At 45.4% G+C, this 12,319-nt stretch overlaps 1 protein-coding gene across 1 annotated transcript; it reads left to right on the forward strand.

Moving 5' to 3' along the window:
• The first annotated feature begins 7,623 nt into the window (after positions 1-7,623).
• LOC119339862 (molybdate-anion transporter-like) lies at positions 7,624-11,173 on the forward strand. Its single transcript, XM_037611763.1, has 9 exons — positions 7,624-8,013; positions 8,093-8,237; positions 9,075-9,243; positions 9,332-9,593; positions 9,891-9,979; positions 10,097-10,279; positions 10,375-10,460; positions 10,578-10,662; positions 10,790-11,173. Exons 1-9 carry the CDS (start codon positions 7,797-7,799, stop codon positions 10,922-10,924), a joined length of 1,371 nt encoding a protein of 456 aa, XP_037467660.1. The 5' UTR covers positions 7,624-7,796; the 3' UTR covers positions 10,925-11,173.
• Positions 11,174-12,319: the final 1,146 nt, after the last annotated feature.

Genomic DNA, 12,319 nt, shown 5'->3' on the forward strand with positions numbered 1-12,319 from the left:
AGGAAGGGTGGCAGACATCGCAGAGAAGGAACATCTAAAGATCTGCCTGATGATTTAGCCGAACTGTACAAGACTAACCCTGAAGAGAACTATCATCAGAGAAAGACGCGAATCCAATGGATTCGACGCTATTGGGTTGAGGAGTGGTTCAAGTACAAGTTTGTGATGAAGGAATATGCAGAGAAAAATGCCATCAAGAGACCTTGGGGTGATATCCTCTATCGAGGGCTTCAACCCAAGAGCCGAGCTGAAGCCATTGAACAAGGCTTCTATCCTTGTATGGTCCGTGGGCCACAGCCAGCGAATGCAGATCCCACTTCACTACTATGGTGTCGTGACGATTCGCTCTTCAAGCGCAACTATCAGTTTGCTGTGGCTTCGGCCAAGAAGAACAAGAAGGCTTTGGGTTTGGACTTCAACCCAGGTCCCTCTGCTCCCCGTGCTGATGGCTCCCGTGAAGCCAATCCCAATGTCATCGGCCCCTACGCCAACCTTGACGGCCTCATCACCTACATCATGGTCCAAGGCGCCAGAGTAGATCATTCTGACAATGGTGCTGACTCTGATGAAGCCCCAGCTCCTCCTCCAAAGCCGCAGAAGCAAAAGAAGTCAAAGGCTTCAACCTCAGCTGCACCTCCCAAGACCTCACGTGCGAAGCCACTGGCCACTGCACGTCCTGAAGCCAGTGTGCAATCTAAAGATCTGTCCCGTGTCTCCAAGAGAACGGAGAAGAAGAAGCAGCTTGTCAGGCCATCTGATCAAAGAGCCTTGACTCCTGCCGCAATTCTGCGTGACGAACCCATTGATCTATCAAGTGATGAAGATCTTACTGATGATGCCCTTGAGCAGCTGATAAAGAGCAAAGAAGAAGCTGAAATCTTCAGCAACCCGCCTCTCTTTGATGTGGCCATCATTCACAACTTCATTGATGAGTGGTTCGACACCCCCAACGTCAGCTTTGAAGACTTACAGCTCCCCATTGGCCTCAGTGTCGCCTTCAATGGCGCCATTGCTTCTGAGCTAGCTCTTGCTCAGCGCATAGTTGAGCTCAAGAACAAGATTGACTTTGAGAAGGCTCAATTCAAGAAGCATGTGGCCAAGCTCAGTGTTCAAGACGTCCGCAACTTCAAGGTCATGCTGAATGAGCTTAAAGAAGCTTTTCTGAAGAAACGCCAAGAAGCTCAGGGCTCTCGAGAACGCATGAAGCTTTTGGCTGATAAGTGTGTGCTTGCCTACAATGAGGCTGAGAAGCGCAAGTCACTTGGCCGTCCTGGCATTGACCCCAGGATGGCTGCAAAAAGGAAGAACAAGCGCCCTGCTGATCAGCCTGCACCTTCAAGCCAAGAAGCCCCTCGCATTATCTTCCCAAGCAGCATGACTGGCTCGAAGCCAAAGGTCACCACCACAGCTTCAGAACAGAAGAAGACAAGGGCTGCAGAGGCTGAAGCCAGAAAGAGAAAGCATACTGAAGCCTCTGATGCCGCTCCCTCCAAGAAGAAGCGCAAGACCAAGAAGACTAGGGCTGCTTCCACAGAGCCCTTAGTCGTTGAACCCATTTCCGTGGTTCGCCCTGTGTCTGTTCATCAAGAACGAAGAATGGTTGTTCATGAGCCTGCTACCACAGAGGCTCATGAAGCTGAAAATATTCCAGCAGCTGAACACACCGCTGCTGAAGACATTGGTCAAGATGACAATGTAAATGATGATGAAGTTCTTCCTCAGATTGAACATCAAGTGGTATCATCGCCTGTTCGTACGAACAACAACCTCATCAGCATTGGTCGTCCATTGACGCCAATTGCTCAGGATGCTTCGTGGGCTGATCACCCACAACAACAACAAGACTCCCCCAGTACTCCCCAACAACAACAACAAGCTACTCCCCCAGTGCAAGAAGAGGATGAAGACTTTCAGGCTCACCCAACTCCATCTCCCAACTTGAAGCCAGCACTTCACAGGCTTCGCAGAGGACAAAGGCATGAAGTCCCTCTGTCGAGCGTTCTCGAAGGAGAAGTGCAACGTTCACCTGTTGCACACCAAGTATTTTCTGAACCAGCTCCAACAGTGAACGTCTCCGAGTCCGAAGCACATGCTGCTGAAGACATTCCGGCTGCATCAGCCGAAGAAAATGAAGAAGAAGTACGTGTCCCAACTCCCCCAACAATTGAACAAGAAGCAGTTCATGATCTGAACGTGCCTGTGCCCGACCCTCCTGCTCGTCAAGAGGAGGTTGAAAATGTTGAGGCTGCCACCATCAACGCCAATACAGCCAGTGACGTAGTCATGGCTGATGCTAATGTGGAGCCTGCACCAACTAGTGTGCCTGAAACCAATGAGGCCACTGTGCCTAAAGCAAATGTGGCCACTGAATCTGAAACCAATGAGGATGTTTCCCCTGAAGTCAATGCGGATGCTGCACCTGCAGCAAATGAGAATGCTGCACCTGACGCAAATGAGAATGCTGCACCTGATGCCAATGAGGATGCTGCACCCGAAGCCAATATGACAACTACTCCCGAAGCACCTGTTGTGCAGCCTGACTCCTCTGATGTTGCCCCTGCTCCTGTTCCGCCACCAAGGCCTCACACTATTGAGCAAGCATACAATCACGGTCAGCTTGTCACTGTCCGATGGCCCGTTCTGGTGCCTCCGCCTTCTGCCTCAGGACCCCAATTTGATTATCATGTTGAGCATCGGCCTCAGGTCCAGAAGCCAAAGCCCAGGTTGCCAAGGTTTCCAGGTACTGCCAACTGCCACGGGTCCTTCAATGCAAATGGCTTCAAGAGCCACAATACCTTCTTTGACAGCGCCAAGAACCCCTACTCCAAGCCAAGGATTTCATCAGATAGGTTCTGGAGCTATCGACAGAGAAGCTATTACTCATGCGTGCTATATGATCAAGGGTGCATTTTCCCCCATATGCGTCTTGACACTGAAGCTATTGCTGGATTGCCGTGCTTGGAAGAAGCACTTGATTGATTTCGTGATGCAGCTCTGCTCCATTTTGTGACAGACAAAGAACATTGGAATGAAGAGCTATTGCTTCAATTCTATGCCACTCTGCACATTCGCGGCTACTACAGAAACATCAAGACTTGGGTTCTCGAGTGGATGACTGGCAATGTTCATCATGAAGCCAAAGCTATGGATATCATCGAGCTTACTAGGCTAGCCACTCCTGGAGAACTATATGAGCCTAACTGTCAGTTACACCGCAATGCCGTGGAGAGCATCTTTCACAAGCCAGAACCAAACATGAGCCAGATGCTGAGCATGATGAAGCCTTTGCCATCTGACGCTGAGTATCCCACACATTTCTTTGTTGAAGACCTTGAGTATCTGCCTCGAACAATATATCATATCATCAGGCGAACTCTATGGCCAGTCAAGGGACACTCACCAGCGGCCAAGCTTGAAGGAGCTATGAAGACTTTGGTCTTCTACATTCTCAATGGCATCAGCTTCAACACTCAGGAATTCTTCATAAGGCAACTTGCTGCTTCCGGCTCTGACCTGTTTGGTCTGAAATTTTATGCTCCATGGGTCATGCGCATCATCAAGCGACACTCATCTGTCAATTATCAGCCCTCTGCTCGCAATCACATAATATTTCTGCCCGAGGTTGATATGTCAGTTGATGCTGTATACTCTGACCCTGCCAAGACGCCACTTTGTCTTCATAACATTGAGCACCAAAGCTTCACTCAGCCTATTGAAGGTGTTCAAGCAGCAACAAGATTCTATCCCCTGGCTGGTAACACCCGTCTGCCTCACAGAGCGCCAACTGAAGCCACTGAAAGCACCATTGCACAAAGGCCTCGGAAGCGTTCTCGTGTTCTCAATGACCGAGAGCTTCTTGTGGCTCTTCATTAGAAGCAGGATAAGCATCATTTTTGGCTCAAGCGCCAAATGCAAAGTCTCTTGGTGGATGTCAATCGCATTCGCAACCTTGCCACCAAGAATGCCTTTGTTGCTCATGAAACTTGCCGAAGATCATGGAAGAGTTTGACCCTGCTCAATGCTGAAGCTGATCTTCAAGATGATGGCTTCAATGAAAGATTCTAGTTCGACTCCACTCCTCCAAGGACTGCTACCCTGCGTCGAACTCCATCTCTTGAAGACTCTGAATATTCCTCTTCCGCAGCAACAGTTAATGCCAGAGTGATCGATGATGAAGATGACGCTACTTCACCACCTCCAAGTTCATCTGCACCGCCAACCAACAACAATGACCCAGCTGCTTCACCTACTCATGACGAGTAGATGCTCTATGTCTTCAAACCTTTTTGGTCATTACTGACAAAAGGGGGAGAAGCGTATGAGTTGATAGTCTTCAAGCGGGTTCATATGGGCGGTTGCACTATATTTTGCTGCGTGCTTACAACTCTTGCGTTTTGAAACATTTGGTTCTTTGAGTTGTAACACCTAAACTTGATGGTCGTCTGCTACTTCTGCTACGTGTTTGCTTTACTCTGATGCGATGATAAATTCCGCATGTGCGATGATAACTTCCGCACTTAGATCATTCTGCAGACGTCCATTTTTCATTATGCATGTCATTCTACTTATTATATCATTTCATGCATGATGAATTATCTTCATAAGTTGAAGTGGATCTCCACAAGTACAACCTGCCATGTGCATTTGCAATCCAAAAGCAAATTATTTATATGCACATCTTCAGGGGGATCCCTTGCAATTTATGAAGACAATTCCCTATCCTTTCAATTTCACATACTTTATCCCCGTTGAAAACTTCAACTAGTTTGTCATCAATCACCAAAAAGGTGGAGATTGTAAGTGCATCTAGTGTCACCCCTAGTTGGTTTTGGAGTATTGACGACAAAGTTGGTTGAGGGACTAATGCGTTTGTGAGAATTGCAGGATAACGCAGGTAGTGTCCCTCATTGATTCGGTTTACCTATCGGAGATGACCCCTAAAAATGTATGAAGACATTGAAGACAATGGTGGTATTAGAAGATATTCATATTGAAGACTATGACATGAGAAGACATTGTGTGAAGACCTTGGAGCGCGAAGACTGTGTGTTTTCGTTGTTTCCTTTTCTTCTTTGTTGAGTCATAGGAACCACCGTACTGTTAAGTGGGGTCCAAGTGAACTAAGTTAGAGTGACTGAAGTGATGCTCAACCAAATCCTATGTCTTCGAGCGAAGACAATGGGAGCAAATCTTATCCAGAGCTGGATGAGTCAGCTTTACTTGTAGCCCAAGTAAATTTGCCGCGTGTGTTTGAAATCTGACCGTTGGAACACGTGTCAGTTCCTTAGTGACCCAGGGTCATTTTAGACAAATCAGGTCGGGTTGCCTAGTGGCTATAAATAGCCCACCCCCTACACCATAAATTGGTGGTTGCTCAGAGTTTGTGCACGGCTTTTGTCGTTTGAGAGCAACCCACCTCGAAGCATTTGAGAGAGAGAAATCCTTGCGAGGATAAAGCCCAAACACCCAGAGCCAAAGAGTGTTAGGCATCACTGAAGTCTTTCTGTCTGTGTGACCTGAAGACTTATTACACTTGAGGACTGTGAATCCTCCAGCCGGTTAGGCGTCGCGTTCTGAGCATCCAAGAGTCATTGTGGATTGCCGGTGAACAAAGTCTGGTGAACAAAGTCTGTGAAGGTTTGGAAGTCTCTCTTGAAGACTTACCAGAGTGATTGGGCGAGGACTGGGTGTCCTTAGCTCAAGGGGAATAAGGTGAAGACATGGTCTTCTGAGTTAAATCTCAGCCTCCCTAACCAGACGTACAGTTGTCACAGCAACTGGAACTGGTCCAACAAATCCTGTGTCTTCAACAAGCAACTGGTTCTATCCCTTTCCAACTTTACTTTAGTTTGTCTTCATGAAGTCATTGTCTATCTGTTTATCTGTTTGACTTCATTGCTTGACTGCTATTGTTGATTGGCTTCACACTATCTTCCAACTTGATCCTTACTACCTAACTGCTATTAGTCCTGTACTTTCACATCATTACTCACTTGACTATGGCTTGTTTAGGGTAGTTTATCTTCCGCTGCATATCAATTAGGTTGTTTCTGTTGTCTGTCTTCGAAACTGCCAAGTTTTGAAGACTTTCATAAAAATCGTCTATTCACCCCCCTCTAGTCGATACTAGCACTTTCAGAAGCATGGACGACACCCCCCATACCATCCCCTATTGTGGCTTCACTCTCTCCCCACGTGGCAGCAAAATCCCAACAAAGTGACATGGATTCCCTCACGGCTAGGCTTAGATCAAACCATCGCTCACCACCGACAGACAAGCGCGATCCATCGCGAAAACAAAATTTTGTGTCTAGAAAATGCTTTGAGTTTTGAATATGGCCTTTGCCCCCTCCCAACATCCAAATTTTGTGTTTTACCTCCCTAAAAATCATGTATGGCTTCGCCACTACTGGTGTACAATATATTTTTGGCTCTTGAAGTTGAAGGTTGCACTTCGTCTTGGGTAAATCAAGTTGGATATATGCATCCAATAAAATGTTGAGTTTTCTTATATGTTTTTAGCCGCTAGCTACTCATGCTGAATTTTGGTTAACTATATTGACCTTTTCAAGTTGCATACTTGATACACAAGCCTGTTTACCAGAAATCAGAGCGAATTAAAATGGTGTATATATTTATTGCATTTCACAAGGAATCATTAACGGCTCCTTTGAAGTAAATACATAGATCAAGGAGGCTCTAATTTGTCTAAGCAATGTGTTTGACTTCCAAATTTGAGTTGTCTTGGCCATTGGTACCTTATCACAACACGTTGATCATCGTTTCCAAAAAAAAAAACCGCATTGATCATCAACCTCGTCCACCCAAACTCAAAATATAACATCATGCCCATTATACTTTAACAGGTACTGCCTTTGTTCACTATTATAAGATGTTCTAACTTTTTCTGAAACTGGATGTATACAGACGCATTTTAGTGTGCTTGTTCATTCATTTCAGTATTAAAATATCCAAAACATCTTACAACAGTGAACCGAGGGAGTACAAGTCAAGCTAAATTTTACATATTTTTCCCCTAAAAAAGAATTTGCCAACAATTTAGCATGAATTAGTTAGAGAATAATTGTACTCTAATTCTTGTATTACAAATTAGGGACCCAGAAAAGAATATATTATAACACAAAGAGAAGCATCCAGAAGCGAAAATACCCAATCGATCTTGGGTCCCATTTGCACCTGATTTGAAAATAATTATTTAGAAATTGCAAAATAAGTGAAAATTTTCTGAAAACTTTGGAAACAATAATGGTTTAGTGCTATACTCATGTAAAAAATTTCTCGGAGTGACTTTCGTGGACTCTTGGACAAAAAGACAAAATGAGTAAAAAAAGTGTGAATAGTAACGTTTAAATAGTGTCAATTTTGTTTTGTGTTGCCTAGAATACCATGGAATTCATTCCTTCACAAGACATTTCACACGAATATAACACTATACTATTCTTGTTTCCAAGAAGTTTCAGAAATTTTTGACTTTTTTTTTCGATCCGGGTGCATTTTTGTTTTTGAGGGGTAGGGTGCATCCGAGACCCAAAGATCCGCGTCCAAAGCCCATATTACCATTACCCCAAAGAGCCCAGTTGTTATCCAGATCGGCCCATACAGCTGACTCCGCGACCACCACATTCCTCTTGCTCGTCCCCGTCCGTGTCGCCGGAAACGTCAACTCGCCAGAAACCAGCGCCGCCGCCGCCGCCGCCGCTTCTGGATCCCACCCAGCCGTGGACCGGGGCGGTCAGGTGGAGGCCTCTCGGCTCCCCCGTCGATCGATCCCGCTGATGGGGATGGTGATTGAGACGGAGGAGTGGGTGCTCACCCCCCTCGCTTACCCGCTCCTCTCAGTCGCATCACTCGCCGCTGTCCTCCTCCTCCCCCACTTCTCCCGGCGACACGCCGCCGTAGTCACCCCTTCTTCGCCCTCCCCCTTTGACGTGGGCACCACCCCCTTCCTCCGCTTCCGCCGCGCCTTCCTCCTCCTCTTCTGCCTTGCATCCGGTAAGCACCACCCATGCCCCCCCTGCATTTTGTAGAGTTGGCGAGGGGAGCTCTAATGATGTTTTCTGTTGCTGTGCAGTGGTGGAGGGGATCCAGTCGGTGTTCGGGGAGGATGAGTTCGTGCGGTGCGGGTACGGCAGGGAGCAGATGGCCGCGCGCCTTGCCGCGGCCACGGCCGCTGCGCTCTTTCTCGGCGGTGCATCTGGCGTTGTCTCCGACAAACTGTGAGTTCTCTATTCTGGATCATTAGTTTACATCGAATGGTGAAATATTTTCTGTAAATTGTTTCATGTTCATAGCCTGCATATGTGAGTTGTATAGCATTGCAACTTAGAACAGTCTCAACTCTCAACCACATTCCAATGTTTAAATAGAACATAATCCTGGCAACCAGTTTCTGCCTTGGTAGGTGCCTGTTTATAGAGCTCTGCTTCGACTTTAGAAATTCTATGCTGTTTTGTTCAGTAGAGTAGGGTATTAGTCTGACTGATTCCATATTAGAGTTATGTTTCTATCGATCAAGGGTCCATATTAAAGTTATATTTCTTCATTATGTCATGTCCCACCTCACAAAAGCCTGTGGAATGAGATGTAGAATAACTGTACAAGTAACCTGTTTATTAAGTATGCACGCCCCTTTAGCACTATATTTGTTACTCATCCATTCTCCTTTAAGATGTTCTTCCAAAAAGTATGATCTGTAAAATGGTATACGAAGTTCAAAAACTTAAAGGAAAGTGTCACGTGAGAATTTTGATAATACAGAGAGTAGGTCATACTACCAAGGACATTTATAACTTGGTATGATTAAGCGTTTCTTTAAACCGGTATAATTAATTGTTTGTATAGCGTACCTCTGTATATTTCTGTTCCACATCAGTTGGTCTGTGTTACTGTTACGGAGGGAGTAATATGTTATGATTTTCTGTTATGTGCATCTCCATGGATTTCAGGCCCATTGGATAATTTGATTCTTCTCTCTCCCTATTGATATTGTGTAAAACGAGAATCTATTTTTATTGTTCTAATCGGTATATACATTTGTTTACTAAAATTCATAGAGGACCACAGAATGCTTGCATATTCTACTGGATGCTTCAGCTTGCAGTGGGTGCCTTGAAGAGTTTCAGTGGGCTTCGTTGTGCATGGGTCAACAATTTCATTTTGGCTCTTGCATCCTCAATGTTCTGCTTCTGTTTTGAGACATGGATTGTGCTGGAGCATGAGAAGGTTTGTGTTTGCTTAGACATTTTCTGTTGCTATTTCTGCCTTCATCAAATGGTGTCCCAGTTTTAACCATTTTATGCCGAATTTTCAGCAAGGCCAGAAGCAAGAGTCGCTGTTTGATACCTTCTGGCTGATGACATTCTTTGAATCAATATCCCTTGTTGGAAGTCAAGGAATCACAAACTTATTGCTTGATGATGATAACAAAGGAATCTTGCTTCCGTATACGTTTGCAGCCTTAGTGTCAGTAATAGGAATATTGTATATCAGAAAAGCACCAAGTATCAGTACCGCCCATCATGCATCTGTCATTGGAAGCTACCAAAAATCATTTTATGCTCATGTCCTCAGAGGTGAGTGGTGAGTATACCATCCTGTTTATTTTGTCATGCTTTCTGTATCATTTTTGTTAATGGATCTTTAATACTGTTAGCAAGGTAATGTCCTCGAATAACTAAAGGATGAGGTAGGCAGAGGTATGAAGTGTCCTGTCATTGTCTCGTGGCTTTGCGTTTGAGGCTATTGAGATTTCTGTATTATTATCCTTAACAATATGATACTATTTGTGTTTCTTGGACTATGCTTGGATTACAGCCAATTGTCTGCACTTTTCACTTTCATCTCTCACAAGAATTTCCTGCTTGTTTCAGACAAAAGAGTGCTGATTCTGGTCTTAGCTCAAGCAAGTGTCCAGTTCTCTGTATCAGCCTTTTGGTTCCTCTGGGCACCAACGATAGTGGTATGAGTTTGTACATTAGTTTTTTCTGCTAGTTGTCCTTATGTTGTTGCATTTGATCAGGGTTTGATTGAAGACCAAAGTCACACTTATACACTCACAGATCTGTTAATGTAACAGGCTGACGGAAGGGATGCTCCTCTGTCACTAATCTACCCATGTTTCCTGGTCTCGAGAATGCTTGGAAGTGCTGCTGTTCCATGGTTTTATGGAGCCATGGCTCCTTTCCAGAACGAGGATAGCCTGACAACAGCATACATTGCTGCTGGACTTGCTTTGTCAATTGTGGCTTATGATTATCAGGTACACCGTAATGCCCATGTATATCTGCAAGCCAACATGCATATACAGTTTAAAGCTTGTGTCGTGTGTCTAATGAGTCTTGTTTCTTTCGACAGGAGATTGGAACACTGGTGATACTGTTCTGCATCTTCCATGCATCCGTGGGCTTTGTTTTACCTTTGCTCGCAAGATTTAGGACAATGTAAGGGGAATGATGTCAATAGAGTTTTTGTTTTTGTTTTTGAATAATGATGTCAATAGAGTTCAAGTTGAAGTCACTTGTTAGAGCTTTCTATTTACATGGTTGACACTGCTGAAGGTACCTGCCAAATGAACTACGTGGAGGCATGATGAGCTTTTCCCTAGCACTGGGAAATGCACCTATGTTCATTTTCCTAATACAGGTAGCTCTCTCTTGGTGGTAAATCTTTTTTTTTTCTTGTTTGTTGGAGGGAACTCTTGGCGGTAAAATCTTGATGTGCAGCATGTTTACACAGTGGTTGAGAGCACTCTTTTATTTTGTGTGTGCAGGGCGCCTACCATGGGAACATCGCAAATTCAACCATTCTAGGCCTTGCAGCCTGTGGCCTTTTGTCTGCCGGGGGCTGCATTCATATGCTGCGGCGTTGGAGAAAGCACACCCGTCAAAACGTGCGCAGTCTATAGGATGATGATAGACTACAATACCGGCTTGGAAAGTGTTGTGTTTGTAGCATGCTCATTTTTCCTCGGCTTATGGCCATTGGATCCTCACGGTTAATTAGCATTGTCTATGCCCTGATCAATGGTGCAGCATACCAGAAAGTAGGTGTATGATATGTTTTCTCTGTTAAAAAGACGCGTTGTTCAAATTGACGTCGACCGCATCCTGTAGACACGGAAATGTTATGATAGAATCGTTTTTGTGCTGGAACATATCCTTGTGCCTTGTAAAGACCACTGCAAATCTTTCGTCTCTCAATCTTATAGAGCCCCTCTCCACGTAGTATGCCTGACGCTGCAGGATTATTGGTCCCTGAATCTTTTCACCAGGGAACTGTGCTGTGAATCGTACCCTGAGAACCTTTAACCTTTGTTTATCGTTTGTGATTGCGTTGGTCGGCTGGGATTGAAAAGTCGGAATCGTATCAGCTCGTCCCTAGCCCCTATAAAGATGAGAAGATACTGTCATGTGCTAACAAATCCGATTCGCAGATCGCCCGTATCTTCTCCGTCCACGACCAAAGATATCTCCGTCTCCGTGTGTTCTTCCCAGCCGGAAGCTGCAGTCGTGTTAACCATTTCTTTCAAATAAGTTCATTTCCATCGAGACCGACCAGGAAAGTTCCCCGCGTGCCAGACGGAACCTTATTCCATCATCATATAGTAGTACAAGCGGGAACAAACTTTCTTTTCCGAGAACACTTGCTGGAGCTCGGCGTCGTGCCATCAACAGGAGTGACAGTAAGCGCCCAATAAGCGCTAGGCGTTCTGTTCGCAGTTCGCGCACGCAATTACCAGCTCCCTTTTCCGGTTGTGCGGTGCGACGGCGGTCTACGTGCCGGCGTCCGGTGCACTCGATCGACCAACGTGTTTTCCCTGCGACACAGGATCAGTACGCTAATGCGCGTACGGATCGAGGTGATGACGGTCCATGTCAACGTGCGAGTGGCTTCGGGCTTGAGCTTTCAGGTTCTAGGGCACATGGAGGGGCCAAGTGAGCTGAACCTGCTGGGATGCCACGCCACGAAGCAATGCGCAGCTTGCACCGGCGGAGTGAAGAGGACGACGGTGCGGTGTGCAGATTTGTCGCTTCTTCTCTTCCCAAGTCGAGACGAAATGCATCGATCGTGGTTTCGAAATATCCGCACCATCTCTAGGAATATTACATAGTTTAACGGTGAGTTTCCCGCAAAAAAAAAACAACAACGGTGAATTGAGCTTTCAAGTACAGGTGTTTGCAGCAAGCCCCTTCAATGAAAATCAAGGTATCAATCAGTCTATAAAGATAATGGTGTTCTGCAACAGGATAAATTTCTACAACTTGTGTCTTAACAATACCAACAAGGATCCCACAAAAAA

Source organism: Triticum dicoccoides, chromosome 7B, assembly GCF_002162155.2.
Source record: "Triticum dicoccoides isolate Atlit2015 ecotype Zavitan chromosome 7B, WEW_v2.0, whole genome shotgun sequence".
Taxonomy (NCBI): domain Eukaryota; kingdom Viridiplantae; phylum Streptophyta; class Magnoliopsida; order Poales; family Poaceae; genus Triticum; species Triticum dicoccoides.